Raw genomic sequence first — 17684 nt, 5'->3', positions numbered from 1 at the left:
AAAGGCTAAAAAAACAGCATTTACACGTGTAAAGCCTGCAGTGGGAAAGGGGTATAATACAGTGGCCAATGAATGTATACACAGATCTGACCTCTTTTTTTCTGCAGTCATGCCAAATAGCCCTGCTTTACACCATTTCACATGACATTCTATCATCGTGAGTCTTTTTTCCAAAATGCATCAAAAATTGTACTGCAGAGCAATCCGATACACATGACAATTGGATTCTAGTTTTTATTTATTTAGCACCCTGGTAGGCAACCTGTGACTCTCCAGCTGTTGTGAGACTACAAGTCCCAGCATACCTTGCCACAGTTTTGCTAGTAGGGAGTGCTAAAACTTTGGCATGGCATGCTGGGACTTGTAGTTTCACAACATCTGGAGAGCCACAGGTTGTCTATGCCTGTTCTAGAAAATAATAGATAGAATCTGATTGGTTTCCCATAACAACGTCCCATCTTCAATAAAACAACCATCTTAGAAAATGTTTCCCTCTAAATGTTGTACATGAAGTGCTACAATGTAGCAGCGCAGATATTTTCGAATGCAAGATCTGATCTGCTCTGTATACAGACTTACATCAGCAGTCTCGTGTATTTAAGTCATTTTGAGACGACAATGCATTTTCAGCAAAAAAAAAAAGAAGATAAAAAAATTTAAAAGACGCACGATGTTAGGCAGAGTTGCACGGATGTGGTGGCTCACTCATGCCAGGCATCTTGTGCTATGATGGCATATTAGGATGCATCTGTATATCATCAGGCAAATCCAAGCCCCAATCTCAGAAATGGGTTTGGAGAAAGTTGCAGAACAGCATGCAATATGTACTGCAGAGGGAGAGATCATTTCAAACAGGCAACAACTTTAATTACAACTTTAATTACCACTCTTCAGCAAAGAGAAAACGAGACACCTAAATATTTGCCTACAGTAATCCTAGCTTTCAAAAAATATAATGAAGCAATGCTTCTACAAATATGAGGCATGTGAGTGACATTCCAGCATGCTTAGGGTAAGGTAGAACATGCTGGACAAACATGTTTCAGCAAAGTTATAACTAATAAAATTGGCAAGAGGTCATTGATGACTTTTGTTGGGCGTGATTTGCAGCAGACAGATAAATTTACTGCAGTTTGAGAGTCAATGTCTAAAGCAATGGCGGTTGTGAAGAACTGTGAAGATATTACTGCATCAGCAGGACATCAATCACACCCAAATTTGGGACAGCCATGCATAACTTTGAAGTGCAAGGAAATATAGGAGAGCAACTGCATATCAATTGATTGCAATATACTCACCTGGAGCGAAAACAGTCACTTCCTGTGGGGAAGCCTTTCCTTGCATATACTTACTGACACTCGTGTGTGTTCATTTTGTGGTTAACCACCTGTACATGTACAGGCAGTGGTACTTCGTGGCAATATTCTACAATTACACACAAACAATTACAGTGATACATCATTCTATACTGTTGTCATATTGCACTAAATAAATGCCTGTTTATAATTTTACATTTATTTTCTTGTATTATAAAAAAGGATTACAGTACATCTGCGCCAGCCAGCTTCCATTGTTTTCATTTATTTATACTTTGTGTAGTAGTCCCACAAGTTTCTTTACCAAATAGAACACTAGAGCTCTTAATGCTGTACATAATTTTTTTTATAGGACCAGCGCTTATGCTGGCCATACATCCGAAGGATTTCAGGGGGAAATGCACAATTGTGACGGCTCGTGCAATGCATTGCGTGTGTGTTTTGTGCACATTGTGAGGTGTTTTGGTACGTTTACGATCCTCTGCATGATGAGCCCATGGGTCATGAGATGGATCCTATGATCTTACCTGCTGTGCGTACCAGTATGCTGGGAGTTGCAGATCTTACGGTAGATCTTAAGGCCCCCTTACACTTGTCAACTTATTGTCTCAACAAATTGAACCTGATTGACTCGAGATTTATCCTATGTGCAGGAGGTTCAATCTCTTGGTTATACCCAATGGCACAGGATTGTGGATTGTGTCCTACACATCAGGCACATAAGATTTTGTCAGACGGCACATCAGATCTCCTCAGATAAATTGACTCAAATTGGATCAAATCTCACAAAATCTCACAAGTGTAAGGGGCCCTTTATGTGAAATACATAAGATCTATCGTGTGTCTGGGAAGCTGCCGAGGAGTTCAAGCGAAATGGTGTCTGAAATCTTAAAGATTCCAAATCGTTCTAATGTATGGCCAGTTTTAGTACAGAAGGATATAGTGAGTGCCTATCAACGCAGTCAATACCTATGCATAACCCCTTGGGTGCTATGCGGGCTGTCCCGGGAAATTTCCGGGCATACCACTAATATAGAATAGGTGCGTGCCAGTGGTGTCCAGGTTTGCTACTTTCACGTACTTTTTCTATAATTATGCCCTAACCCAGCCCATTATGATAATTTTGCTCACATATGACGTGTCAATAGCCCAAATCGAGACAGTGTGTATGGTGGTACAATCTTTTTATTGCGACTGTTTGGACGGGAGTACATCGGACGTCGCAAGTAAAATTGTACAGGTGTGTACGCGCGTGATCGGCTGTTGTTTGTGGAAGGTCCGACGGGAGTACGGTCGGCCAAACGGTTGCAAGAAACAGGGATTGTATATATGTGTGCCCAGCTTAAGACTTGGAGAGAAATCAAGTGTACGCAGATCAAGGGGGTCATTCTGATTGACTCAGTAAGCTATGAAGCTTGCAGCTTACCGAGTCCCTGCGACATCACCCCACCGAATAGCAGCCCTAAATGAATGTATGAATGTTTAAACCACCAATATCTATCCAGGCCGTATGCCTGGATGGACAAACCAATAATTCCTATTCAGGCCATACACCCGAAAGGTGAAACCATCAATAGGTACCTAGGCCAGTGGTCAGGGATAAATTACCCCAAATGGGGTAAAAATGAAATTCCTGAGGGTAATGGACGATTGCGCTGCCGAGACACAGCTCGGCATGCATATGAATCTATATGCATGCATGGCTGTGTTTCACTGGTGTGACCATCCATTACCCCCAGGAATTTAATTTGATTGCATATAATTTATATATAGATACTATATGCATGTCCGGATGTTTGTGTGTGTTACAGTACTGTAGTGTACAAGAACCTGACGCAATGCAGTGCATCAGGCCCTTGTGTATATCACGCTTCCATGCGTGTTGCCACGGACCCTCACTCTAAGTCCACCGGCTTCTTCAGTAGTTGACTAGTTGCTGCACCATCCCGGCAGCACACAGTCTGTACTGCCGCTGTGGTGCTGAGTTCTTTGCCTGGTTATAAGCTCCTATCAAGGTATACCCATCTCTAGTCTAGGGGAAAAAAATGCACAGACTGTCACTAAATCATATGAAATACTGACACTAATAGTTGCCTGGACGTCACATTATCAATGGTTATACCACACACAGCCTGGCAGCCATTGATGAGGATAATGATGATTACCATGTATGGCTGTGTGTGGTAGAAATTTTCTACCACACACAGCCATACATGGTAATCATCATCATCATCATCAATGGCTGCCCGGCTGTGTACCGTACTAGAAGGATATATCATCAATTTCTGGGGGTACAGTGTTTATTACAATTATATGATTTTGTTCCTTTCAAATCAAGGGGGTAATGTTGCCGTATCTAAATATATTTTGGGGTAAAAGGTAAAAAAGTTCCTTGACCCCTGATCTAGGTCATATACCCAGAAGGTCAAACCACAAACACCTATTCAGGCCACACCCGTAAAACTAAACCACCAATAACTATCTAGGCCATAGTCCCAGAAGGTCAAACCACCAATACCTAATCAGGCCATATGCCTGGATGGACAAACCACCAATTTCTATTTAGGCCATACACCCAAAAGGTCATACCACCAATCTAGTTTATATGCCCAGAATGTTCAAACCACCAATACCTACATGTTCTTATTAAAGTGAGTTCTAAGGCTTAAAGGGTTATAACGAAGATACATTTTGCAGGTATCTTCACAAGAGCATAAATACATGATAACTGGGGAGGTAGAGGTTAAATATATAAAATAAAAAAATTAAATGAAAAACCATCTCAAAGGCCATTCCTATACCAGGACAGTGCTGCAGATTTGCAATCCCGGTGGATTTTTTTTAATGTATGTTCAGTTTTTATTTATTTCTATTTTACCACCTATTTGCAAGAATAAACAGTATTTCGCTATTGCTAATCAGTCTCTTCCTCTTTTCATGTACACTATGGGTCTTGGCCAATGAGAGTGTAAGAAGACCAGGAATACCGAGTGAAGGTGGATGGCATTGTACCAGCTGATTTTGATTTATCACCTTTATGGAACAATCTGCAATGACTGTCGACATTTGTTGAATGGAAACAGATTTAAATTTAGTACATTATTTTGAGCTCTACCCTAAAGGTTGCGCTAAATTATCATATCTGTAATGATTATTTAGGGATCATATACGCACATAGGTGGTAATCTTTTTAAAACTGACCAGTATGATAATCAGGCACCACTGCCAGCAGATTAGCATATGGGATCCATAGCAAGGCAAATGCAGGAGTAAGGTGCACACCACCTCCTGTCTGCATTTGTGATTGAAACTAAATAAATGCATTGAAGTTATTATAGGAACGTATTGTGACCTGCAGCCTGACCATACTCAGACTTGCATTTGCAGGGTGGCTTGAATGGCCAAGGAAACTGAATTTGCTACGTAGTTTCCTTGGCCTTGCTGCACTCGGGGAAATTTCAGTTCAATTTTCCGAATGTCCTCCACCCCTTCCCGCGAACACCTATGTGCAGTCATGGGACCGGTACGGCACAGATGCAGAATGGGTCCTGCGCAGTTTCCTGAACATTAGAAAACTGCACAGAGTACCCATGCTGAATTAGGCCCATAGGCCCTTATTCTAATTCACTCGCAAAGGCAAATGCCATCTCAAATGGACAAAACCATGTGCACTGCGGGGTGGGGCAGATGTAACTTGTGCAGAGTTAGATTTGGGTGGAGTTTTACTACAAAGTGAGATCTATATTGCAGTGTAAAAATACAGCAGCCAGTATTTACCCTGCACAGAAACCAAATAACTTACCCAAATCTACTTGTCTCTGCACATGTTACATTTGCCCCACCTGCAGTGCATATGGTTTTGTCCATTTGAGAATGAATTTGCCTTTGCGAGTGAACTAGAATAAGAGCCATAGTGAGGTTAGAGGTAAAGCGTCCCCACACATGGGGTGATTCTACCCAGAATCGCCGGGGATATGGTCGCTGAGCGACCAATCGCTCCATGTGTACAGAATTTAAGAAGGATTAGGACCATTGATGTGGATTGTAACTACCTGAAATCTGGATGCAAGTGCAAATATGAATCTTGCACATTTGGCAAAATATGTGCCATTGCATTGGTGTTAAAATTGCAGCAACAGTGCAATAAGCTCGCCTCCATTATGTCCTGATTGTACCCAACATCATGGATTTTTATACACCGCGATCTTGGGGCATAGGTGCAGCACAGAATAAGCCATCTCATGGCTACCTTAAGCCATGAGATGGCTTATTCTGTGCTGCACCTATGCCCCAAGATCGCGGTGTATAAAAATCCATGATGTTGGGTGCGATGATCGCACCCATTATGGGCTGGATCACATCGCATTGCATACGTTTTGCATGCAATTTGTGTGTGATGCGATCAGAAGGTAGTACAAAAAGTATGTGCATCGCATAATTTTTGTACTGTGCGATGAGATGCCTGCGGGAGCCAACCCAATACCATTTTTGTTTTGCTTTCCCATGCAGAGAATAAACAAGATTTGCAAAACACATATCCTAGTTACTGGACCATTCAATCTATCCAACATACAACAATTTGACATTGCTCTAAAAGCAGAGAGTTTTGTTTTATAGTGCAAGTTTTTTTATAATCATCTTTAAAGTATCATTATTCCCACTTAGCTGTAAAGACATTTGTTACCTGTGCAAAATACAATTTTAACTTCTTTCCATTAAAGTCAGACTCATGAAGCTCAATTCTCGCTCTTGCTGCTGCTTCTGGGTTACTGAAGTTTATTCTCACTCGCCTAAAGCTTTTGAACAATTGGAACGAAACTTGGTCATCGTATATTGTGAATAGAGCTTTGAATCTTTCCTGTAAGAAAACAGAAACTAGCATGATTTATTACCAACAAAACAGTTATAAATAGCCTGTTGAACTTCAAGTTATGTGGACAATACAACAATTTGCTAGCAAACCTAAGTGTAACCCACAGCTTGTCTACTTATGATTTCCAAGCTAACATCACCTTCAATTTTACTCTCTGGGGAAATTTAGTTCTTTTTGAGTAACCTGAAGAGAGTGAAAATCTCGTCAGTTCCTAAAATTTTTTTGTGAAAAAAAGTCTAAAGTGGATCTAATATAGAAGTTATCTGCCTTTTCTCCCCCTACTTACTGTATATACCAATGTATCCAAACAACCACAGGCAAGAGGGAGTAGTCAATTCAAATCAGAAGACATGACGACAATAAATAAATAGGCTATTTAATCCTCCCGGGGCTAGAAGCTCCAACGATGGCACTTATTGGGGATTTACTTTAGAGACCTGCTGAAGTTCTGACACAAAATCTCGGATTAGATCACAAAAACTCATAAAATCTGGTATAAATTCACAGACCTACATTTTTTGCATAAAAATGGGATTCTCTTTGCACAGTAAAAAAAAAAAAAAAAAATGGGGGAGGTAACTGAATGACATCTAATAAGATAAGAAATCAAAAGTAACAGTGTATGCAATATATTGCGTAAAAATTCAGTAGACTAGCTGAGCAATACAACTATTTGTGATGTACTGTAGTGTCAGACATGGACAGGAAGGCCCTTCATTAGTGTATTGCCCCCTTGGCCCCTTAATATACATATACGTAAATAGCCCTGTATAAAATACAGTCCTGTACAGTATAATGTAACATATGTATAATTCAGGTACACAATCTAAAACTTGACCCAGAGAAAAAGGGTAAGGGGGGGGGGACGGGACCAGGGGTTTCTTTGTACCCCTGTGGGCCAGTCCGGTTAAATGTTCTGTTAATTTTTTTTACGTTTAATAAAAATGTGATTATAGTGGTTCTTTACAAATGCAGATCTAATAAAATCTCTTTAACAGTTACTCCATGGGGGTCTGCTGTTATGGAAAGACCTGTGCTGAACTAAATTTGACTTTGTATAATAAAGCTAATGGTAAGAGGAGCCAAGTGCATCATCTTTTGAAAGATTTATCTTCATTTATTTTGAAATTGTCCTAGAATACTAAAAGAATCTCCCATTATAATGCACTGTGACAGTTAAATTCCTTTTATATTAGCAAGTTTCAGATTTTCTGAGAACGCAAGAAAATTCCTACAACTAGGTCAATAGAGGTGTGTTGCTCCACCTTGCTACATGTCTGACGTGAGTGTGTGTAATATATATATATATATATATATATATATATATATATATATATATATATATATATAGAAAGAAGGGGGGGTTGTGACCCAATCCTGCGCTTATAGGTGAGCAGCACTACTCTTAAGGCTCCGCCGCTAATGGGAGTCTGATGTAAAGGATGAAGAAAGAAGGTGTAGAGGTGCGCTCAGAAGGTGGTTTCACCAGTCCACAATTGTAAAAATACAAAATATTTATTCTACACAATAAAACAATTTAAAATACATTTGTTTGAAATCGTTTACAGAGATTTTCGGTGGATCATTGTGATTCAATATGACTTCGACCATAGGTGTAGAATGATCATGCGAGAAACCCTACGCGTTTCGTCCACTAGGGACTTCTTCAGGGGTAATAAACCAGGATCAGTAGACTTTTTAAACCTTGATTAAGTGCATATATATTGAGATACACTCTTAGGAGTTATTTAGGGAGGTGTGGTCACCGTTGTTACTCTGATAACCCTGTGATGCTCCACTTAATGAAAAATGTGACGATACCAGAACAAAGGGCGCAATGTAACACCTCTCCAACTGATGTATTTTTCAACTGTACAGTCAATTATGTATAACTTTGAACTCTCTCTGCTGATCACCAAAGTCTGCAAAGCATCACAATAGAGATCCAGAAAAACACTCATGAGGTCTCAGGCGTCCAACAGAACTGGCCTCCCCCTGCAGTGTGTCTGAGCACACAGACAGCTCCTTGTCTGACAGTAGCTCCGCCAGCAGACCACTGTCTACAGCCAGTCTAGCTCTCACTCTCTGACACAAGCACAAGCAACAGCAGCTACAGATTTCCATTCCATATGACCAGCAGGTCATCTATGTAGCGCTTAAATAAAATCACCTGTAAAGCAAATTGTGAGTCTGAAAAAAATGTGTCAAATTCTACTGAGAACATAAAAATATTGGCGTACACTGGTGCGACTGAAGAACCCATCGCACAGCCTTTGGTTTGAACAAAAAATTCCTTGTTGTAAATAAAGAAATTGTTAGTCAGGATTAATTCTAATAGCATTAATATGAATTGTATTTTTGAATCAGAAAAATTACTTTTGGCTAACAAAAAACATTGTACTGAAAGTAAACCCAAGTCATGTGGAATAATGGTGTATAGGTTGACCACATCAATTGTGGCCAACCAACAATCCTCTGGTACTGTAGGTAAGTTGTTAAGTTCGCGTAAAAGCGAGGTACTGATGGTCATATGGAATGGACAAGGAGCTGACTTAGCTGAAATCATCACTAAACACAATGTGACAGAAAGTCCTGTCAAATTCACTTTTGAGCTAAGCAAAGAGAGAGTACATTACCTTGATATTGACATAAAAATTACCGACCAACAAATAATCACTTCAGTCTTTTTCAAGGAAACAGACAGAAACACTTTGCTAAAACCCCAAAGCTGTCATCCCAAAAGTTTGATAAACGGTTTACAGTATTCACAAATGATACGGATTTTCCGTATCAATAGTGACCCCAACAAATGTATTGAGCAGCTTGATGATTTAATTAAAAAATTTACCAACAGAGGTTATAATCAAAAACTCCTCCAGGACTGTAAAACCAAGGTCCTTAAAATGGATAGGTTACAACTAATCCAAAAAGCAAAGCAATCTGACAATCTGCAAATGGACACGCGCATGCCTTGGGTGAATAGGTATAATATTGCCTCTCCTTCCATAATAACCACAGTAAAAAAACATTGGCCATTACTTAGCTCCGACCCCTCGTTGCCATTTACATCTAAAACTATCATGCCCTGTTATTTGAGAGGCCGTAATCTGTGTGACCTTTTGGTAAAAACTGAAGTACCAATCTGTAAACCGCCCAGTGTGTACCCTGACTTCTTGAGAACTCCCAAAAACGGATGCTTTAAATGCTCGTGTGTAACCTGCCAGTATTTACTGACAGAAGATATATTTCATCACCCACACAGCGGTAAAAAATATTCCATTGGACACCACTTCACTTGCGAATCAAAATACGTGGTGTATCAAATTATATGCCCTTGTGGCTTATGCTACATCGGCAAAACGGAACGCAAGTTTAAGGAGAGAATGGGAGCACACCGCAGCGCTATAAAAACAGCCCTTAACAGTGGCCAAGCAGACCAACCAGTGTCTCGCCCATTTTTAGAACTAAAGTTCTAAACGGCTTCGGGGACTCTGTTTTTCAAACTGAAGGGGTCCCCGAGGACGCGCTGAGCTGCACCTGTGAGCCGCCGTTAGCTAATCACAGCAGCGGCCGCCGGGACCCAATCATTACACAGTGGCCGCCCGGCAGCCAATCATTGCAAGTGCGCGCCCTGCAGTTACTAAAGCCGCGCGCCCTACCATTTGTGAGAGCAGGTTCACGGTCAGTGTCTGTGCGGCTCTGCATCCTTCTGCCGCCCCCCGTCCATTCTGCTGCTGAGAGCGGGGGATGGGATGTGATATGGCTGTAACAACTGACAGCCACTCTCGGCATAAGAGGTGAGCGGGCTGTCAGCCCAGTGGGGGACTGGATGTGGCTGGAAGAGCTGACACGCTGCTCAACTCAAAGCAGCGTTTCAGCTCTTCCAGCCACATCCAGTCCCCCCGCCTCGCAGACAGCCCGCTCACCTACTCTTTCATCAGCTTGTATCAGCTTTACCAGCCCCCCCCCCCCCCCCCAGGGCAGCGAGCAACAAATGCGCCCCCACCCCTGTGGCAACCAGAATAACCCCCACCCCCGTGGCAACCAGAATACCCCCCCCTGGCAACCAGTATAAACACCCCTCCCCTGCGCCAACCAGAATGTAACCCCTGCAAGCAGCATGTAACACCTGCAAGGAGCATGTAACCCCTGGCAACAAGCATGTAGGTAAGCAGCACTTATTTGCTATAATACATACTGGGCATTACATTGTGTGCTATAATACATACTGGGCATATCGGTGTGTGCTATAATGTGTACTGGGCATAACTGTGTGTGCTGTAATGTGTACTGGGCTTTACGGTGTGTGCTATAATGTGTACTGGGCATTACGGTGTGCTATAATGTGTACTGGGCATAATTGTGTGTGCTATAATGTGTACTGGGCATAACTGTGTGTGCTATAACGTGTACTGGGCATTACGGTGTGTGCTATAATGTGTACTGGGCATTACGGTGTGTGCTATAATGTGTACTACTATGTGACCACACCACTTCCCCCCAAAAAAATGCCCTAAATTTTTAGCGCGAGCCTTCGGCGCGCACTGTCCCTGTTTTCAGGTTTATATAGTTTCTAGTATACATGTACCTTTATATGAGTGGGCCAACGGTGTGTGCTATAATGTGTACTGGGCATTACGGTGTGTGCTATAATGTGTACTGGGCATTACTGTGTGTGCTGTAATGTGTACTGGGCATTACAGTGTGTGCTGTAATGTGTACTGGGCATTACGGTGTGTGCTGTAATGTCTACTACTATGTGACCACACCACTCTCCCCCCCCCCCCCCCCCCAAAAAAAAAATGCCCTACATTTTTAGTGCGCCTTTGGCTCGCACTGTCCCTGTTTTCAGGTTTATATAGTTTCTAGTATATATGTATCTCACCCAGAAAAGGTCCGGTTTTAGAAGTGAAGGGTCCCCGGGACCCACTTTTTTTGGTGGTTTTCGCGAACACTGCATATATATATATACGTAAACTGGTAGGGCGGCACTCGAAGGTCTTGGTATAGAAACAATAAGAGTCCAAACAGTGGGTTCCTTATCGACGTTTCAGTCGTGAGACTTTTATCAAGAACTTCGAGTGAAACGTCGAGTGCCGCCCTACCAGTTCACGTTTGTATCCCGGTATCTGTATACCTTGGAGGGCACCGGGGCAAGTATCCCTTGGACACCAGTGGAGTGCCGGCCACATTCATTTGCAAGCTATATATATATATATATATATATATATATATATATATATATATATATATATATATATATATATATATATATATATATATATATATAGGTACTTCTATGCCGGCACTCCCAATAACCAACGCACAACGGCCCGGTGCACTCAAAATAAGCTTAATGCAAGAGTCCAATGAAAGAGGCACACGGTAAATGATTGCTGAAAAAACGTGTATTAGGGCATAGCGTATCTAGCGCTTTCGGGGATGCCTCCCCGTCATCAGGAGCACAGCCCTAATCTATATATAGATAGAACCAGCAATGCTACACACACGCACAGAGATGATACCAGGATACCGCTCAGCTGCACACAGTGAGCGAGTGGCGTCCGGCACACAGGCAGCCGCTGGCCGACACACAGGCAGCCGCCGGCCAGAATCCTCCAGAGAATGGATCGGACCACACAGAAACGCCACTGCGTGTTTCGGCAGAGGATCGGACTTTGTCAGGGGGTGATGTAGTGGGACTTTGCCCCCTTATCACACCCCCTAGTGTCTCTCTGTGGTCCAATGCATTTTCTGGAGTATCCTGGCCGGCGGCTGCCTGTGTGTTGGGCGCTGCTCACATATATATATATATATATTTTTTTTTTTCCAGAGATGGTCGCTGATGAAAGGGAACCTCTGCCGTTAGTGCCACAGAGGTAATCAGCTGGTCCCAGCAGCAAGCTCCTGCGACAAGCGATTAGAACGGGGCTGAAAACGGGAGTGCGCACCTGGCGATTTATCACCAGGGCACACTCCCGACACTGGCAATATGGTCGCCAGCGACCATATTTCCAGCGATTTCAGCCCCTATCGCCCCAGTGTGTACACAGCTTAAGAAGGATTTTGTCAGAAAGAGTGAACTAGAATAAGGCCCTTAATGCAGAACCCACATATGTATGCTACATATAAGGACTAGACACAAGAATAGCCAAGAATACGTTTTCTGCAGTTTTTAATGGATTCCATTTATCACTTTTCAATTGGTAAAATTTATAATTTTAGAAACTACACATAATGGATAAAATAAACCGGGGGACTTCGACAAATAATGGCGCACAGAAGCAATGAAATAAGATACCACAGCACCCAAACAGTTTCCAAAATGTTATAAGTGGTTATTTGAAATCACAAAATCCTCAGGTGTTATGAACCAGCAACTCAACGTGAGATATTTCAGTCCAAACAACAAAACAGAAGATTGGTAAATATGCCTTTATAGTGTGATGACTCGATGTACATTGTATTTGCATAAATGCACCTTTTTAAAAGAATTTACTTAAAATTGCAATAACATTACTAAAAGGTTTTTCTAAGCCTCTCTGGAAAATTACATTTAAAATAGGGAATATTTAGTTGAAATGGGTTGTATTAGTGCTTACCTTCTGTTCCTCCAGCTCAAACACAGACTCATGTACACTACATGCAAACAAGGATGTTGGTAGGTCACTAAAATCCATCAGTTCTTCAAGGTCATCATCATTTTCACCAAAGATCATCTCCTCCTCTTCTTCATCCTCTTCCTGGTCACTGCTGTATATGTCAGCGCTTTCATTCCAAGACTTCATTGTGTCTCTCAACATTGTTCCCTTTCTTTATCTCTTGGACTCAGTCAAAAAAACCTATAGAACTTGCAATTAATAGAAGATACTTTCTAAACCTGCAACATTTTAAATTATGATCTCATATCTGAATTTGTCTCCATGGCATAGTCTGGGTATAATTAACATTCAACATCTGTTTGTAGACAATGCAATGTTGCCTCTTTCACTCAATTACAGTACATAGCAAAAGCAATGTCCCTTAACAGGACTTTTCCAAACTCAACAATGAGTTTGCACACAGAATATGCCAGCACCTTTTCTTAAAACCTCTTACTCTATTCATAAGCCTTCAACTATCAGGGTCTAACCATAGAGAAGGAATTTCTTGCTAAAATGCTGCCAGAGTCAAAAACTCCCGATTTAGGTTAAATGAGAATAAGATCTCCAAGTTTACCTGATGGGTATTGGGAGAATATTTTTAGAATATCAAAATGCATAAATTATTCCAAAATGCTGTCAAGATTTTTTTAAAATTGTATGACTCTGGATCAACTGCAAAGTGATGGCCTACCGGTTTGAAGTTTTGTGACCGGCTATGCATTTGGAGATGTCTTTGGAACATGAAGCTGTGACGTGTTTATTTTAGGACTTTTCTCTTGTCCCTGGTCCTAATTATCTGCATACTTTACACATTGAAATCCATTAAAGTGTTTAATGGATATGTCCTAGTTCACATCCTTAAAGCTTCAATTTACCAGTTTTGGAAACTTCTATTACTCCAACTCTATCATTGGGGCAGATGTATTAAGCCTGGCGAAGTGATAAACTGGAGATAAAGTGAAAGGAGATAATGCACCGGCCAATCAACTCCCAACTGTCATATTTCAAACACAGCTGATTGGCCGATGCATTATCTCCTTCCACTTTAACTCCAGTTTATCTCTTCACCAGGCTTAATACATCTGCCCCATTATTACTTAAGTTCAAATAAGCTACAGTATTTGCTTCCACTATTCTTTTTTTACACAATCAGTTTTTATTAAAGCAAACAGCTAAAATACAGTGGGATGTAAATAATGCCATAAGGACAACAATCAAAAGAGGATATCAAAATAGAACAGACGCACAGTCCCACAAAATAATATTGACAGAATACTGTACATAACTATCACAAAATTATAATCATTTCTCTAAGTGATACACAGAAAACAAATAATAACAAGCGGATGTAAAAGAAGAGGATACGATATAGAGTATGAATTAACTTGCTTCCATTATTCTCGGACTGCTAGGGGTAAATTAACTAAGATGGGCATTTTATTGAAGATGGGATGTTGCCCATAGCAACCATATTATATTATCTTCTAGAAGGTGCTAAACAGTATTTTAGATGGAGCCAGATTTATCCTACCAACCGCTGCGCCGTTCACCGAGAATGGGACGCGCGGGCGTGTGAGAAACTCGGTCGCCCATCTTGGCACGAGATGGGATGAGCAAGTGTCTGGTCCCCGTATCAGCAAAAGATAAAACTGGCTCCATCTGTATATGGATCATTTCACAGTGCTATCCCAAGTGCATATTATATAAAAATGGTTACCGTAATTTTCTGTATCTGCTTTGTTTATAAGATTTGGAAAGGGGAGATAAAAAACAAACAAAAAAAAGGATAGCAAAACTTAAGTACTGAAGTCCCCTGCTGCATATGACAATTTAGCTGCTTCTTGTTTCTCGCCCTTTAAAGTCAATGGGGTCGATCCTATTACCCCCAAAGGGTGCGGATGCGCCCAGTGTTTGGGAATTGTCACGACACCGGGGCCACTTTACGGCAGGCCGAATTCGCTGAAAACTTCTCGCACCTCCATAGAGGTGCGAGCAATTTTCAGTTACTTCGGCCCTGTGAAGGGTGCGAGGTAGGGTTAATTCGGGTGCCGGTTTTCAGCGTTAAAACGGCACCCAAACGGGAACTCGCACCCTTCGGGGTTAATAGGATCGGCCCCTATGTTTTGTTAACCAGTATCGTAACCCCTGGCAACATATGTGATCCATAGTCCCTAGCAATATATGCAATCAGTACAAGTGAGCCAGCCCCTATTCTGTATGTCAATTGCAATGTGGTAGAGAGGATCAGGTGTATCTTCTGTCTCGAAGCCCATATGATGCACCCTGTGTGGTAATATGCAGGGAAACAGCTATTATGTGATAGCGAAGAGTACCTTAAAGTAAAGAAAAATAGTATGCACAATGATACGCTGCTGCCGCTGATATGTCAATTGGTATTGATGAGGGTTGAACGATACCTACTGTAGGGAACACCCTGGGTAAGATTATAAATAGGTACAGTACAAAAACATGTGATCTTTACCTAGAATTAATATATTTCATGTTTGTGTCTCTATGGAAAGAGAAAAGGGGAAAAGGAGAGAGGGAGGGAAAGGTTACCTTATGAAAATGCACTTGCTTTTCTGGCTGCCTAATGTTCAGTCAAGTGCTGCTGTGGTTGCCTGCTGTGTACAGCAGGTATGCTGTGGTTTCAGATGGCTGTTTCGGAAATTGTCTTCCTCAGTGTGTGTCTGTGTCTTCCTAGACACCATTGCTGTGATATCCTGTAGAATACCAATCAGAGAGTGCCACATCACTACATCTAATTACCAATAAGGAGCATTCCTGAGTATCCTTATTCATTGTAAGGGCAGCAATTATTGGCTGCACAGGCCATCTGACTGATTGTTCAGTAAGACTCCATCCTTTAGCTTGCTGTAGCAGCTGCTGTTATTGGCTGCTTGAATCATCTGACTAGGGATTCTCTAAAAGTCCATCCGATTTGTTTCTGTAACAGCCTTTGTTATTGGCTGCTGTAATCATCTGACTAGGGATTCTTTGAAAGTGACATTTGGCTCATGTCAGAGTGGAGGGGTCGTCTCTAGTTAAAATGAATGTCAGCTACATTGTTAAACACAGATATATTACTAGCTCATATTAAATAGTATGTCTGGTATATAATTAAGGGCCAGATGTACTAAGCTTCAAAAGTGATAAAATGGAGAGTGATAAACAACCAGCCAATCCACTCCTGCCTGCCATTTTTTAAACACAGTCTGTGACATGGCAGGTAAAGTAGGAGCTGATTGGCTGGCTATTTATCACTCTCCATTTTATCACTTTTGAAGCTTGATGTGGGCGTCCCGATGTGGGTGTGCGTTGTGGGCTTAAATAGCATCCATCACATCGCATTGCATGCCTTGTGCATGCAATGCGATGTGATAAAAAGCAAGTACAAAAAGTATGTGCAGCACATACTTTTTGTACTGTGCGATGAGGTGCAGCGGGAGCGTGCACCTCAAAGCACGCATCGCACAGCCCCATACCATCCAACATGACCCATCCCATTAGGTACAAAATGCTCTGTTCCTGGACTTCCCTGCCAGTGACAGTTACAGATGTGAGCCTACAGCACAGTCCAATATTCAAAGAGGGGGGTCACATCAACTCTCAGTGATGTTTGGGATGGCAGCTGGTGTGGCTCCCCTTTTTGAATATTGGACTGTGCTGCAGGCTCACATCTGTAACTGCCACTGGCAGGGAAGTCCAGGAACAGAGCATTTTGTACCTAATGGAATAGGTCATGTTGGAGGGTATGCAGCCCGCATCGGGACGTGTATGGCCACCTTATGTCTGACCCTGTGTATCTATGTGATTGAAAAGGGGATTTTGGTCCTACCTGTAAAATCCTTTTTTCTGAATCCATGGTGGACACTGGGACAGTGGGGTGTGGGTGGAGCTTCAGCTACAGGCACCAAGTAGAATAGAGTTCTTCGAGTGCAGCCCAGGCTCCTCCTCCTCCACGCCCCTACAGGCTTCAGTTTGTTCAACAGCTTACCCGCAAGGTACAGGAAAAGGAAGAGAAACAGGAAAGAAACCAGCAACCCGAAGGAAGAGTACGTTTCAGGAAGGTGTAAGCCGACCCCCATTACTGTAGATCAGTGTGCGAGGGCGGGCGCCCAGTGTCCACCATGGATTCAGAAAAAAGGATTTTACAGGTAGGACCAAAATCCCCTTTTTTCATTCATGCCAATGGTGGTCACTGGGACAGTGGGACGTCCCAAAGCTGTCCCTTTTACGGGAGGGAACGCACCTGAGCTGCACTGATGACGCGTTGTTCAAAAGCAGAATCTGCCCCGGCGAACGTGTCAAAATGGTAAAATTTTAGAAAGGTGTGTGGAGAGGACCAAGTGGCCGCGCGACACAACTGTTCTGCTGAGGCTCCCTGATGAGCCGCCCAAGAGGCCGCTACCGAACGCGTGGAGTGGGCTCTAATAGAGGATGGAACTGGCTTATTGAAAGATACATAAGCTTGTTTTATGGTTAGCCGCAACCATCGAGCCAGTGTCTGCTTCGTTGCAGGCCAGCCTCTCTTGTTTGCATCATAGAGCACGAACAGGGCCTCTGTCTTGCGGATTGATTGAGTCCTAGTAACGTAAACCTTTAAAGCTCTTGTAACATCCAAAGAGCGTAACTCTGGGGAGTCCTCCAACTGGGAAAACGCAGGAACAACGATATCCTGGTTTATGTAAAAAACTGGAAATAAGCTTGGGTAGGAACTCCTTCTTAGTTCTTAAGACTGCCCTGTCCGGGTGGAACACCAGATACGGAGAGGCACTGGACAAGGCTGACAGGTCCGAAACTCTTCTGGCTGAGGAAATAGCCAGTAGGAACACTGTTTTCCATGTTAAC

The 17684-nt window shown here is 42.2% G+C and overlaps 1 protein-coding gene across 1 annotated transcript in view; it reads right to left on the bottom strand.

Moving 5' to 3' along the window:
* Positions 1-15677, bottom strand: part of RCAN3 (regulator of calcineurin 3) — a 41251-nt gene extending 25574 nt beyond the window's left edge. The window contains exons 1-3 of the mRNA XM_083173617.1: positions 15393-15677; positions 12792-13031; positions 6001-6174 (exon numbers count right to left, since the gene is read on the bottom strand). Of these exons, the coding sequence (XP_083029743.1) occupies positions 6001-6174; positions 12792-12992 (375 nt within the window). The 5' untranslated portion in view covers positions 12993-13031; positions 15393-15677. The remainder of the gene's footprint in view (positions 1-6000; positions 6175-12791; positions 13032-15392) is intronic.
* Between the last annotated feature and the right edge of the window lie 2007 nt (positions 15678-17684).

The sequence above is a fragment of the Crinia signifera genome, chromosome 2 (assembly GCF_055691185.1).
Source record: "Crinia signifera chromosome 2, ASM5569118v1, whole genome shotgun sequence".
In the NCBI taxonomy this organism is placed as follows: Eukaryota; Metazoa; Chordata; class Amphibia; order Anura; family Myobatrachidae; genus Crinia; species Crinia signifera.
Note: the sequence above shows the minus strand (reverse complement) of the source record. Positions and strands in the feature narration are given on the sequence as shown.